Below are 15657 nucleotides of genomic sequence, written 5' to 3'. Positions count from 1 at the left end.
TGGACACCAAAGAGCTCACCATGCTAAAGAGCTCACCTCCTTCTCATAGAGGCATTTCCTTTACATCGGTTTCCAGTACAGAGAGATGCACTCAAACTGTACAGTGCCACATTTCACTTATCAAATTATCTTGCCTGCTTTCATTCCCCGGTGCTGTTCCAAGTACACACAACCTCATTTCCTCCCCCAGAAGCAGCCACGGCACAACTGAATCCGCTCCAGCAGGAAGCGGTTCACAGACACTGCCTGGACATCGCAGCAGGGAGGGGAACACAAAGAACAACCCAGGACAAGCACACGTCAGCTCTTGAAAATCCACAGGCTCTTCAAGGAAAAACGTGTAACTATTAGGATGGAAGAGGAATATTTTTTCTCCTTTTCTTTTTTTTTTCTTCCATCCTATTTTTCTTTACTCATTTCTCACGAATCTGAGTCAATTTTTCAAATTTCCCTTTTTATGACCAATATAGCAGAACAGGAAAGATTTAGAGCTGCCAGTTTCTCAAGGGTTCACTAGTTTTCAGTGCCTTATACCTTAATATTAGCATATTATTTTGCACTCCAAGACTGTCTTCTTTGTTGCTGTTTAATTTGTCAGGATTACACTAAAACAGGAAGACAAAGATTAGCCCCCATCCTTTCCTACAATCTTGGTCTTAAAGTTTAATCACTGATCTTTTCCAGTAATACTTGAAATCTCTTCTGCCTTCCTCCAGTCAAGATTCTTTATTTTCTGATGCTTTTAAATGCTCCAGTGCACACGCTAGGAGAACTGCTCACCCTGTAACTTTGTCATGGTGTTGGATCAAGTGGTAGGCAATAAACTTGATATTCATCTGGCTATAAAATACATTGCATAAGTTGTGTCAACATCTGTGCATACTAACCAGCTTGTTCCTGATGTCCATATCGCACAGTGCCTCAGCCAGGATGGAGCAAGCTTCCTTCACTCCCCAGTGCGCAGCAGCATGCAGCGGAGTCCAGCCGTCATTGTCCTGGACATTCAAATTAAACCCAGCCTGGATCAAGAGCCTGGGGAAAGAAGCAATATTGATTTCTGCCCACCCAAGAATGACTTCTCGACACAGAAGAGTTCACACCATGAGCCACAGAGTAGGTAACATGGTTCACAATAAGCCAGTAGTTTCTTAACTTGTTTATTCACCCAAGCAACATCCCACTGGATGTGCTTGTAACTGTAACAGAAAAGGGCAGTAAAGAAAAAGAAAAGTGACTTCACTGTAAAGCCTGCTGGAATGTGTCTAATTGATAAGGCTCCCTTTCAGCACGTCCTAAACTGGGAGAACACCTTAATTTCTAACCTGGCATCAGTGACCCAGTCTGAACTGCTGCTCCAATGGATGAGAGACACCAGACTCACTCAGGCACTAAGCAAACAGACAACATGTCTGCAGACTGCCACCTCCATAACAAGGAGCCAAGAACAGCACCTGGCATGAAAAAGACATTTGGTAACTGGAGCTCAGTCTTGGTTCTACCAGAGAACAAGGCCACACCGTAGGAATGGTCCATAAGGAGACGATGCCAGCAGAACTGCCAGGTAAGAAGCAGTGACATTACTGTGATTGACGGATGTGAAATTTGTAAGTTAAATAACCCACATTGGGGTTAAACAACCCAAAATGCGTCTTTGCAGACTAGTCCTTGCACAGTTAAAGCAAACCTTACCCAAGTGAACCTGCCCGGGAACACCCTCACATCACATTTACTGCTGTGCACCTTCCCCCCGCTCTCTTCTCTATCAGACCAGAGCACTAGTGTTGCATAGCATCTGGAGCTTGAATAATTAAAAGCAAAACAAACAGAAGAGTCAATTGTAGTCTGAAGCTTCAGAGACACATGCACACTGGTACACCAGTGATTAGATGAAAGTACTGAGTGGCTCACGTATCAAAACTGACTATTACCCAAGTTGCTTAAATATTGAAGAACATCCCAGGGGAATTCTGCAAGTCTGGTAAAACTGCTACTGAAAATTTCCACAGTGGGAAATTCCACCATCCAGAGCCACCCTTCTGCAGCACAAGGGAAATCCAGCACGAGCCCAGAATGGCACCAACAGCTTTGAAACTCCTGCAGCTTTACACTGATGCGTTACTGTGCTAAATAAAACACAGTCATCCTATAGCAGCAGTGTGTTTCTCTGTGAAAGAAATTTTAAATTAGGTGCTGACTTTATGTTGATTTTCCAGCTGGCAAAAGGGAGGAACATAGCTGCTAAGAGACTCAAGGTCACAAATTCCACATCTCATTTGAGAGTTAGCTAGCTCCTGGCTTTCAGCCCCTTTGGTTTAAGTCACTGAAGCTTTGTATTCGAGCTTACAGGGTGGCCATAAAATACACAAGAGTGAAACAACGTCAGCGCTCCGTGAGATCTGTTTATCATTATAACAATTAACGCCAAGGAGTAGCTGTTCAGAACTAGTCACCCTGCAAACAGTGAACGCAGCCTTCATTGACGAGTATTGGATATACAACCCTCTACTAAAAGTCCATGGGACCAACACCTCAAATTCAGGAGATATTACATTTCTATTCCACATGAGCTGTGTCAGATTAGTGTTCTTGGGCACGGTTCAGGCACAGAGAGCTTATAACTCAATTATAAGCTCTAATGAATGCATACAAATAGGAAACATGGAGAACAACAAAATTACTAGAGCTTGATAAGAAACAGCTCTTACACATCAAGTCATGTCACTTAAAACTATGAAATTAAGGATCAAGATAGATGAACACTTCCAGAAAGGATTTTAATGTGGGCAACAGAGTAACCTTGCTGATGTTTATGGGCAGCTCCACCCATACATAGAGTAGAGAAGAAAGCTTTATTGTTGAAAACCTTAATTTGACCTTACCTGTAAAAATATTAATGTTTTATTGCCAGGAAACACTACATTGGGCAAGTTTATGTTCATAATAAGCTCGTTAGTGCCAGAGCAGTAGAAGCAGAACTGTTACATGTTGGAATCCCTCTGTCACTGCTCTCGGCTGCAGGAGCAATAGCATTAAGGAGCAGGGGACAGTGAGATAGGGGTGGACACTGCATTTTTCCACTAGACTGGTCATGTAAGCTGTTGGGGTGTTTGATTGTCATGCAGCATGTATTGTCACTTTGTAGGCTGAAATTATACTTTTATCCCCTAATACCATTTAACTTGCTAGTCCTAAAACTATTATTCTAATAGTGAAAATTAAACCTTCTAATTTATGTCTCACTCTCTGAAAAGCTGTCATCGCTTTCAAGGCCTGGAGGCATGAAAGGGAATCTTCTGGTCCCTATGTATTTCTAGGTGAACCGCTATGTTTGGGCACATAAATCTACAGAGCCTTTTGAGAAATAGCAACCTGAAAGTCTCAGTATGAAACAAATTTCTCTCAACTACAAAGCTAGATGTGTTCCTTATGAAAACCAGCCTTAATTCAATGCATCGGCCCTGGGAAGGAGCTCCTACCTCATGACTTCAGAATAGCCCTTTGCTGCAGCAACATGAAGAGCCGTGGCACCTGTTCGAGGCTGCTTTATATCTTCAATTCTCCCACTGTTCAGCCACTGTCGGGCATCCTGTAGCATTTGCTGCTCCTCTTCTTTTCTTGCCAGGTCTAGGTCTACACCTAAGAGGGTGAAGCACAGAAGAAGAGATTATCAAGGTAAAGCTCTCATGTACTTGTTAAACTTACCCTGTGTTTCATTTGCTATACAATATTAGTAAATACTCGTCATCTTACATACACACACAAAAAAAAAAAAAAAAAAGAATCAGCAAAAGCATCTTCTAGGAGTTGGGAGAACTCCTGCATCATTGATAGAGACGTCAAAGCTGTCTGACTTAAAAAAATCTGAAAGTTGAGCCACTGGTTGCAAACCAGCCCAACTAACTACTAGCTGAACTGTGAACTATGGGTGGAAGAATTGCATACTAAATATGCAGCGTCCTAGACTGAAATAACAAAAAGTCATGAACAACAGCTTAACAAACTGAATTAAACTACAGTGAGAGTATAATCTCCAGTGAAGATCTGAAGAGATGATCCTAAGATGTCTCCTGCAAGAGCAGCACGACCCCAGCTGTATGCTCACTCAAAATTCAGTACAATCTGCAAGCTGCACAGAGATCTGTACTGCACCAGAGCCATTCGTGCCAGGCACGCCACAAGAAATACTTAGTTAATTCCACTGAGCAGCAAACCACCAGATTCTGACAAAACGCAATTCTAAACCATTTTGGGGATAGAAGGCCAAAACAAACCCTACTCCGATGGCTTAAGAGATCTGCTTTAGATGAAGCCAGATCAAGTAAGTTCATCAATACACACATGTGCTGTAACAGACACACGGACTATGGCGCTTTCCAATAACAAGAGGGACAAATTTCCCACCCTAGGAAACAACTGCTACGATGTGGAGAGGCCAGGTGGGTTCTGTGTCAATTGTCACCAAACCAACACGAGGCAAAACTATCTTGGACTTTTTTCCTAAGTGGAGTTTTCATGATAATGAGGTGATGTAAGGATGATATTATCAATCAGAAGTACAATACAGCTCCATACAAGATTAATCAGACTAGAGCTCACTGATTCAGGAAAAAATATGAAGGAGAAGATGATAAATCGCAAAAATCAAGAAGGGTGTTGGGGAGCAACTGTCCCTATGGATTAGTTCTTTCAGTAGAAGAATGACATGATTCCAAATTAAACTATGGGGCATTAGGTTTAAAACAGAACAAAAGAAAACACTTACCAACTCAGAGTCTGAACTGTGAAACCCACTACCGCAGGATGTTGCAAAGATTAGAAATACAACTGGCTTCAGAATAAGGATTAGACAAATTTGTAGTTATTAAACAACACTATACATGCCAGGAGTTCCCAAGAAGGACTGCACAAGTTCATGAACAGAAAGCCATGGGGGATTCACAAGTACACAGAAAGCCCATCTGGCTCAGGAATTCCTTGAGGCACAGTGGCTGGAGGCTGGGAAAATGTTTGGGAGGGGAATCGTACACGCTTGTCCTGTTGTTATAGTTTGCAGCAGGCATCTGCTTACAGCTACCGTTGAAAGACAGGCTACAGAGCTGGATGGACGCTTATTTAAAGTTTATACCACATTTACTCCAGCAGTTATGATCCTTTTAAACTGTGTCAATGGGAAGCTTTTCAGTGGAGACAGATGGTTGTTTCAGGGCATCTTAGCAGGATGCCGCTAATGTGGTGAAGCAATGAAAAAGCCCAGCAGAATCCCAAGAAGTGTCAGGCAAAATATCTGCAGCTGAGGCAGAATTACTGCCTTAAAGTCCTGTAAGGTTTCAACCATGTTATTACCATGTACGGTTCTTGATACCCACTTTAAAAGAGGGACAAGTTACACGGATGTAAAGAAAGGATCTCTGTCTTTCTGGGCATCCAAGGAAGTCTCGCTGCAGAGAGGAGACAGGCAGGGTTTGGACAGCCCAGTAAAACAAACGCTGACTGTAGACACAATTCTTCTTTTTAAATACGTGAGCAGACTAAATATATGGGAGGAGGGCTATTTAAGCTTATTTCAAAGTGTAGGGAAAAGGGGAACAAAATAAGAATAACCTTGTCACAAATACCACTAGACTAGAAAGTGAAAAGTTTCTATTTAGGAGAAGGAACATGACCCTGCATCAATTTTCCAAGAGGAACACGAACACAAATAACAACTAGCTCTCAGATGGACAGCTACAAACTCACCAGTGGAACAGTAACATGGTTGACAAAGTAGCAAGGGACTGATCTCTTCTCAACTATTACCTGAAAATAGCTTCAAAAATAAAGTAACCCTCATGTGCCAAGCAGAATACATCTGTTTGAGAGGACTGGATTCAATCCAGCATGAGAACAACCCCAACACCAACCTGCAGTCATAAAATAATCTAGACTGGAAAGAATCTTTGGGGGTGTCTAGCCCAAATCCCTGCTCAAAGGAGGGCAACCTCAAACCCAGATCAAGTTGCTCAGAGCTGAATGCAGCTGAGTTTTGACTATCTCCAATGATGGAGATTCCACAAGTTCCTCGGGTCCCTGTTCCAGCACTTTCCTGGGAAACATTTTCCCCCACATATATATAAATATATATATACATGACTGCATATATATATATATATATATACATGACTGCATATATATATATATATATATACATGACTGCATATATATAAATATATATATATATATATACATGACTGCATGCATATATATATATATATATATATATATATATATATATATATATATATGCAGTCAGAATGTCCCTTGTTCAAACCTATGACTTTTTCCTTTCATCCTGTCCTGTGCAGCTCTGAGAAGAGTCTGGCCCCATTGCCTCTGTAGCCTCCCTCAAGGCAGTGGAGGACAGCAATTAGATCCCTGTCACCTTTCTCTTCTCAAGGCTAGATATGCAGTCCATACCTATCCAGTGTGGATAGTTTGGTCTGTATCAGCTCAATTTGCCTCAGTCCGTCACTTCCCACATAGTTGAGATAAATGCATCCTTCAAAAACATTCTTGATGAACTTCATAGATAGGGTTTAAACTTCTTACACATATGTACAGACACCTAACCACTCAAAGATTAATTTCAGGAGTATGAACAAAATTTTACACTGCTGAAGCATTTCTGAATTATAACACAAGTTACGCTGTCCAAGACGTTTCTTCTACCAGTGATATTTTTGTAGGGACAGCACAGAGAGCAGCCCCTCAGACAGGCATACCTGACGAGAAAGGGGAAATGGCAGAGCAGATGGGCTGCAGAAGTAGTCTAGGGAAGGATCAGGATAAAGCAGGTCACTCCAGGCCAGGCATACTCATTTCCCGGTCCCTACTCTTGGCAGGGCTGTAAATCTCACCTCTGTATTATCAAGTCTTAGTGAAACAAGACCTTTCATTGATACCAGAGGTCAGAATTAAATCTCACTTTAAAAGCAAACAGATCTAATGAATCAGCATTCAGTACTGCAGTGTCTTGCTTTGAAGAATCCTCCTAAGGACAGAGACTGCACACCACAAACCGTCTGCATCTCTTCCACTGTTCTGCTACCAAAGCAAAATTTGTCTGCTGCCTCTTGGGCCAGATTTCAGACCTCTTCACCTATAGACAGTAAGCCAATAGAATTTTCTTGTAGAAACTCTTAGAGGTCTAACTCTCACATATTCAACCCCACTGCTGATTTACCTTGTTTCTTTACTTGTTCCAGAAGCAGGTCCTTCATGGCTGCTTCCTCTGCGATGTCAGACGGGACTTCACCTTCACTGTTCACAGCAGCCACATTGGCTCCATGACTAATTAAGTACCTACATGAATGAGATACATACCAATGTATTAGACCTTGTGTGCCGGCCTCAGTGCAACTTATACAGTAAATCAAGCAGCGGAACAAAATATTTGGCTTTCTCATTCAAGTTCAATTACCAAATGAGTATCTTATTCTTATCAAATTCCTAGACTAAAAAAAGTTCACTGTTAAATGCACAGTCCCTGGTCAGTGGCTCATAGTTTTTGTTTCTTTATACTTATTCAAATACCCGTAGTTCTTACACTAACCTGACAGATTATGCTTTTTTTTTAAAAAAAGGAAAAGATAAGCCAAGCCAACATCAATTTTTTAATTTGTCTTTTTATAACTATACCAAAAGTTAATTCAAGAACAATTAATGTCTTCTTCGGCTTGTACATCTTGTAACCAGTGAAATTCTGGGAAGTAAAAAAAGTATCTGTTTAAACACACAAATCTAGGAGGGTGAGGTAGGAGAAGATATTTTTGCTTGGTTTTGTTTTATTTTCAATGCCTTTAAGAAATAGTTATCAGTATTCAAATTTTGGTAACTTTTTGGTAGCTGTGGTGGACTAAATACATAAGCATGGTATGACTGGTAAAGAATAATAATATCTTTCATTTGAAGAACCAGTATTTGGGAAGAAGAAAAAACAAACTGATAAGGATCATCTGAAGAGCTAAGAATTGTTCCAGGAGGAGCACAACACAGACATAAATGAGCCACAGAAGATATTTTTTTGGTTAGTATATATTGTAGAGGACTATCTTGAGAAATACTGTTGTCTTCCTTTATTCTTCTAACCTATAATACAGCCTTTATCTCAGAAAAATTATTTCACTTGGGAAACTACCATTTACGTTTGCCTATTCTTTGGTTCCAGTTACTCTAGCACTCCAGGTCATATATTTGAACAACTCTCAAACTCTCAGAGCAACTTGTTGGTGCACAAGTAGTCTGGTATCAGTATCTTCTCTGGGACAAACAGACTATTAGTCCTTTGTGAGCATAATGAACGCTCAGATCAGATGCAGAATGTTATTTCAAACCCTGGAATCAGAAACTGTGCCAAGAAGAGTCAAATCTTTGTTGGGAGTCACTTATAGCAGGTTACTGCTTTGCTTTAAACACCTACTGGACAAAACTCTGTTATATTTACTGTCTCTTCTTTCACATGTATTTTATGTTTGTACTCACTAGATTATCTCATCTCTCTATGGCAGGCCACAGAATTTCACCTGGTTATGTCCAAACTGAGCCCAGTATCTTGTGTTGTAAACAAAACAAAAAAATAAAAGAAGATAATGCTCCAATTGTAAGTGGGTTAAGTAACAAGCAGTTACTTTTATCTACTTCTCCATCTTTTGTCAGACAGTATGCAAGAAACAGAAACATGAGATCTGAATTTGGAAGAAAAAGAAACAATGCTGTTGGCATATTGGTGACTGCGGAGTCCAGAACATTGCATTTCTCTCTCAAAAGTAGTACTGCTCACATAGGCCTGTCTATGGTAAGAAAACATAGTCACTTTGCAAAGCCTCAGAACAAGGTTAAGCATTGGTGCAGTCCCCCTTTGAATTGTTTTCTAGTACGCCATGTACGTACTATTTGGGGTTTACACCAGAATAGCTATATGCATGTAATTACACTAACATACATTGTGTACAGAGACAGAATTCTTTTCAGTTGGAGGAATAAAATCCCAAATTGCTCTTAGGTAACACTTAAAATTCTACATGGGCTCCCCGCTGATAGAAGTGCACAGCAAAGACAGTCAGCAGCAGCAGAGCTGTGCTTCATTACAGGTCTGTATTAGTGTGCCCGCCTGTCAGCCATCGTGTTTCCTTTTGCTTGGTATTTTAGCTAAGTATCTAATGAATCATAAGTCACTGTAATGGGATTGGCAAAAGGCAACCAGGTGCAGGCTCCACTTTAATCCTCACAAATTGAGAATTCAGTAACAGGAGAAATGCATCTATTTTCAGCATTGCTTCCCAAGATGTTGTATAAGTCTCAGAGCATCAATCGCCTGAGTACCTGCTCTGAAGAGGAAGACGTGCAAAGTGTTATAAATACCCAGAACAGCCTGAAACTCACTCACTCTGCTATGTTCAGATAGCCACACGATGCCACTGCATGAAGAGGGGTCCAGCCCTCGTTATCTTGTTGGTTCACATTGGCTCCATTTTCTACAAGGAACTTCACCATGTCCAGGTTCTCATCTATACAGGCCTGAGGGAGAAGGGGAGGGGAGGACATCCAGGGAAGGGAAGGATTGAAGAGAAAAGGAAGGGGGGGGAAAAAAAAAAAAAAAGGTGTTGGTGTTAAATCAAGTGTACAACCTCCATTTGCAGTTTATTGGCAGTAGGTAATTTCTGGGCTGAATTTCCCACACTGTGAGCTAGCACACCTTAAAACTTAAGGTAGCATGAATTTGCGAACTCAAATAAATTAATTTCAGAACTTTCAAAAATTAATTGTAACTCAGAGAGTCCCCAGGTGGACAACCTCTAAATTTGCTCAAGCTTTACTTCTCACCAATTGATCTGTCTCCTCCCTCTCTCCCACACTGTTATCTCCCTGGAGCGAGGACGCACTGTAAAATGATATATCTCTATTAGTTTTAGGTGTGGCATCAAATTCCTCTAAGCAAGGCAAGCTATGTATTTATTTAGATTACGTTGTTCCCTCAAAATGTCAATGAAATAATGTCATAACAATGAACGAAATGAGGTATCACTAGTGGTAGGGATGAGCAGGGAAAGCATGAATTCAAGAAGCCTGACTAAAGCAGATCATCTGTATACTGGATGTTGCCCTTTACAGATGTACCATAGCAAAAGCAGAATTTTAGAGAAGTTAGTAAATTCTGTATTCAGCAGTATCTCTTCATTTTTCTGAGTATAACAAAGTACAACTTCCCCTGTTAGCTCTACAGACCCTATGAGCTATTGAAGAGAACGACAACCCTTTATTAGCTGCTGTATTAATTCCAGAGCCTGCATTTACAGAGACTTGCTAGCTTTGAAGTTGCCAGAAGAAAACCTAGCTAGATTTTCAAGTCTCAGAAGTTCTGTTCGGTGGAATTCCTCCTTCCTCAAATTCCTGGCTACAGCATGTTCTGCATTGCATTCACAGTTCACTGGAGGCTGCTATTTAAGGATGAGCTGGCAATTTAATACATACATCCAAATGCATGTGCCTCAGCTGAGAAGCACCAAGCATGACCAGGAGGCAAAAGGACTGGCTTTTATTGCGTGTCCATCTACAGGCAGAAACCTAGCTCTGCATTACTAGAGAGGGAATCGGCTTGGTCAAAATTCCTCCAAAATCTCAGCACTCAATTCTTTTGCATAGCTTGATGTGGGCACATCTATCAGTTATGGCAGTCAGATGACTTCCAGATGATCGTTCTTCTAAAACGAGCACCACTGACTATCCATTCCTATCCTAGCAAGTAATGAGGAAATTGTCCCTAACCAACACCCCCCCCCCCCCCCCCCCCGACAATCCTATATTATCTAACATGTTCATCTATGTTGCATTGCTTATTTCAAAGGAGAGGCATGCCCTATACCAGGACATACAACTCTTGTTATTTCTACTACAAGTGCAAATCCCAAACTAGCATTTTACCCCACAAACACAAGTTACTCCTACATTTGCTTGGTTCACAAGTAGCCATGCTAAAGTCTAGCTTTTAAGACTCTAAGGAAGCATGCTGCAGCAAACTAACTCCTAATACAGTTAACTTGGCAAACATGAGAAAACACAGGGTACCTCTATGGCACTAGGAAGGGATGCCCCAGGAGCAGACTCAAGCACCCAAGTCCCAACTGAGCCTAGGCTGAAGTGTTAGCATGTTTCCTGGCCCTGTTTTAGACTAGTTTACCTTAATCTTTGCCAGAAAAGGACAAGCATATTTCTATAAATAGTTTACTTCAGGGACTGCTCCAAACCCAGAATGGACAAGACTGCTCCTGGGTTGGTTCTGTCCACCCTGCTTGGTCCATCAACACTCTCCCACCCTCAGGCATGAAAGAGCTTCGTCCTGTAAACCCAGCTCTGGGGGACTTCCCTTAGATTATTTCAGGCAGTCGAACTGCAAAAAAACCCAACAACCCACAACAAAAATCTTGGGGACTGAAGAGCGTCACACTGAGGTTGGAGGAGTCCCAGGTCCAAGCACGATGGGATAAGACATGGTTAGGTCTGAGCAATGTGGATGCAAACTAGGTTCTACCACCAGCCTCAGGAGCAAGGTTTGTTCCTTGGTCCTCCTTTATTTAGATCATCTGGTCCAACCCCCTGCTCAAAACAGGGCTAAATCTGATGTTAGATCAGGTCGCTCAGGACCTGCTTCAGCCAGCTTTTACTGTCTGCAAGGATGGAGATTCCACAGCCAGTCTGGGCCCCTGTCCCAGTGCTTCACCATCCTCTTGGTGGGTGATTTTTCTTAACTATCTAATCACGATTTTTCTTGCTGCAACTGATGCCTCCTGCTGCAGTACAGATGTACCCTCTAAGTCTCAGCAGGTGATGAGAGCAGGAAACACAAGCCAAATATTCCTACTGTACAGGGGAACTAATGTGTGCCCAATATGCACGTGATTAATTTTAAGACATATTCTAGAATGCGCTCCTGATTTCCATAATCCCGCAAACTACGCAAACAAATCCGTTAGCGGCTTATGTCCATAACAATGCATTCAAATGCAGTAGGAAGGTAAAGGATGTAACGCACACAGAGGTGGACATGGATAGACAGAGGAACACAATAATCCCTTTTCAATTCAAGGAACAATTCTTTGGGAATTCAAGTCTGAGCCTGCCAAAACTGTATTTTATCTGTATTTTACAGATCTGTAAAATACAGATTTGCTAATCTGTATTTTATTGCCACCCGTATTTATTGTGATATACTTCAAGTTTTCCCCCAATACACCTCAAATAAATTACACTTACAACCTTATTGATGAGTTATTTACTTTTTGACCTGGGAACACAACTATTACATACCACTTTTTAAATAAAACTGACTTCATCTAAAAGCATACTGCTCCGAGAATAGCCAAGAAAAGTTCGCCCACACAGTGGTTTCTTTTGAGCACAATCACTTCTGGCTGACTAAAGAATTATAGCCTCAAAGAAGAATTTTATCAGCATGGCTCTGACAAAGCAGCAAGGTAGATGTTTCATGCCTGTGCATACTTACTGCTCTGCTGTATTTGTTTAAGTATTACCTGCAGTTTGAGTGTAAATCTAAATTTAGACTGAAGAATGTCTCTATATTGTGAGCTTTGTATGTATTTGATAGAGAATTATATTTACATTGTTTATCATTTAAACCACCCAAATACACCCACTACATCTGCACATACTGGGAATCGGCCAAGAGAAAAGGCCAGTTCTTGCTCAAGCCACTGGATATACTGGACTCTAAAATTAAGTATCTGTTTAGAGGCATAAGAGAGCCCCTCCCCCTCTTTTAAATTTCCGCCTGTTATTGGCCTCGTCGTTCTGCTGGTCCCCATCTCGCATGGTTCCTATGGAATGCATGCTAGAACCAGAAGGGATAATGGGATCAAACCCCACCTGTTCCTACACAGAAATCTGCAGTAATTTGACTCGCCTGGCTTCTGAAGAGATAAAACGATGACAAAGTGACAAAACTACATGGGTGCTGACAACAGCAGGCATTCGCTCGCTTTCCCAAGGGAACCATAACGCATTTCATGCCTGCTGTTTGCATTTGCCACGAAGATAAAGTCAAGCACAAAGGTGTCTGAAGTCCTTAACGGAGCAGCAATGTATTTTTAATATCTAAGAAAAATAACCCTCACTCCACCCTTCTGCACCTATGTATCATGAAAAACTGCCGTTCAAGTTATGTGATCAAGCAATGTGGTACTGCTTGGCAAATATTTTAGTATTAGTTAGTGACACATAAGAACAGAAATGAGTACAGAGTTGAGTAACATGAACAGTTTTTTAAATGACTTGAGGCTGTGTTAACACTAGCAGGTATGACTTCTTGCCTGCTTCAAATATCGAAATGCAAGAGTTTTTTGCATTTTTGTAATATTACATAATAATGTAATACTAATTATATTGGCCAAGATTTTAAAAAGTGAGGTGGAGGAAGAGTTTCAGAAAATGGCATTCAACAAACAGAGGTACTGAATAACCCCTGTTCAGTTCTGAAAATCTCATCATTGTCCCATGTAAGAAACTACCAGGCATAGGATTATTTGCATCGTTTTTTAGTCAGACACCCTAAAAGAATACGCTGCTTGTATCTTAATATATATGCTATGACATATTTAACACATCTTAGAGCAATAATTATGAGGCCACCAATTGGGATAATAAGTAAAACTGGCAATTTCTAAAGATCTTCTAAACTTTAAGAACTTCAGAAAACATGTATAAAAGTTATGACATTAAATGGCAGCTTTTAGGGGTTGCATTGTATTACTCTGTAGACTTTTAAAGTATCAACTGATTAACACTTATATGTTATCACAGAATTCATACTTGCACTCACATTAATGGTATTAACAGTTTCATATATGGCATCATTCTACCAAGCTAGAAATTAAGGACAGAAATTCTCACTGTTTAGAAGTACTCGGGGCACACACTTGCCCACCTAAAATTTTTGAGAGCCCTGACTGCTGATACCCCCCCAGAAAATCTCTGCTGCATGTTTTATTGTGCATATTTGCCAAAATTAAGCACTGCAAAACATCACATAAGAAAAACACATTCACTGAGATTCAGAGGGTAAAGTTCATCTTCTGGCTAAGCAAAATGGGTTACCTGAGGTTACTGGAGGAAGGAGAAGAGGACAAAGAGGAAATAAAGGAGGACACATCTACTCCTTTTAAGTACCATTAATCCTCCAACCTTAAATTTAGGAGAGTGGATAAGTTTAGTAACCCGAGATGATCTATCGCTATGCAAGGTTCTCCTCTTTTATTTGATACAGCGTTCCTTGGGAACATTGCAAGAATAACTACATCGGACAGCAATATTACAAAGCAGACACCCGCCCCTCCAACCCCCAAAGTGAGGAAACAAAGCCAAAAAAGTGGTCGAGAAGTAACATTGCCTTTTTGGTGTGTAGTTATTTAATGTGAGGAAACGCTCCCTCTCCTAAATTGCCCTTGAAATTTGCTTTCCATAAAGAAAAATACATGGACGGATAGGCTTAATTCTTTCAATTTTAGGCACTGCTAACCCTCAGCTTCTTGGTTACACACGTAGAAGAGGCTAAAAGCAAGGTAAACTACAGAGCACAGCATTTTTGTCTCTAAATTTTTAATTCCTTCTTTATCTTCTTTCTCTGTAAAAGATATAATACAACCTTCAAGGCGATGCGATAGGGTGGGAGTATGCGGTGACTATCTTTCCCTCTAATCGGAGATCTTCAGCAGGCTAATCTCTTGCCATCCTTCTATTTTTCTTGGCAGTTGGTTAGCTCCAAGTGCTTCTGGAACGGCACTAATGTATTACAGTTTTAGCAGTCTTTGATGCAAACTGCATCCAGTGCCCAGAATTACCCACTAACCGCTCAAAGAAAGTTGGCTCATACGATTTAAATCCTGGGCATCGCTGGGCAAGGCTCCATCCACAGCTCATAGTGTTCCTTCAGCTCCTGGCAGGGGACCAGCATTTAGCAGTTTTTCCATAGGGAGGAAGTGCTCAGTTTCTAAAATTTGCAGATACGGCATATTAGCTTCCCCCTCTTAGATAACAGGTGTAGCCCTTTACAGCCAGGGACACTCGCTGCATATTTTTTTTTGCCAGTAGCTATTGCCAAGGCATTCTTCTTTCAAGCACGAAGTTTACATTACAATAATGAAACGGGGGACACCAGGAAATGTTACAGAACAACTCTGCACAACTCTGCTCGTCTGGCAAGGCTTGTTCAACAACCAGACAAAATCTGATCTTATCTTGAATGAAACCTCATTATTATAATAGTACTGTTAGTGCTTGCTCCTTCCTCAGAGCATACAGAACACACAAGCATCGCTGAACTTCTGATGAGTATCAGCAACGCAACAGCACCAACTGCCTGCCAAGGTTTTTGGTTTGCATATCTCCTGGGCATCCCCCACAGGCCAGAGATAGGAAGATCAGGGAGTAAAAGGAGCCAGATGGGATGACACTGAAGGGTTCAGAGGACCAAGAATCGAGCTCCAACAAGGTGTAAACAGTATAATACTGCTCACTTTCTAGGGGGTGCATCACATCTAGCAAAGCCCCAGCCTACGACTGGTGTTACATTCCCACTATATACAGGATAGCAGGGAGAAGAGCAACTAAACC

General features: G+C 41.1%; 1 protein-coding gene and 1 long non-coding RNA gene across 4 annotated transcripts in view; both read right to left on the bottom strand.

Annotated features, from left to right (window-relative positions):
- PPP1R12B (protein phosphatase 1 regulatory subunit 12B) overlaps positions 1 to 15657 on the bottom strand; it is a 126814-nt gene that overhangs the window by 84184 nt on the left and 26973 nt on the right. For all 3 annotated transcript variants that reach the window (XR_012778474.1, XM_075521635.1, XM_075521636.1), the window contains exons 2-5: positions 9422 to 9552; positions 7220 to 7338; positions 3477 to 3636; positions 888 to 1032 (exon numbers count right to left, since the gene is read on the bottom strand). Coding sequence is in view for 2 of the 3 variants with exons in the window: in XM_075521635.1 (XP_075377750.1) it covers positions 888 to 1032; positions 3477 to 3636; positions 7220 to 7338; positions 9422 to 9552 (555 nt within the window). In the remaining variant the exon portion in view is untranslated. The remainder of the gene's footprint in view (positions 1 to 887; positions 1033 to 3476; positions 3637 to 7219; positions 7339 to 9421; positions 9553 to 15657) is intronic.
- On the bottom strand, positions 1432 to 2157 carry LOC142419047 (uncharacterized). The gene is made up of 3 exons (XR_012778475.1): positions 1929 to 2157; positions 1690 to 1798; positions 1432 to 1451 (listed from the first exon to the last, which is right to left on the bottom strand). It is a non-coding gene; the product is annotated as an uncharacterized LOC142419047 (long non-coding RNA).

Source organism: Mycteria americana, chromosome 20 (genome assembly GCF_035582795.1).
Source record: "Mycteria americana isolate JAX WOST 10 ecotype Jacksonville Zoo and Gardens chromosome 20, USCA_MyAme_1.0, whole genome shotgun sequence".
NCBI classification, from domain to species: domain Eukaryota; kingdom Metazoa; phylum Chordata; class Aves; order Ciconiiformes; family Ciconiidae; genus Mycteria; species Mycteria americana.
The sequence above is the reverse complement of the archived record's forward strand: the minus strand, read 5'-3'. Positions and strand labels throughout refer to the sequence as shown.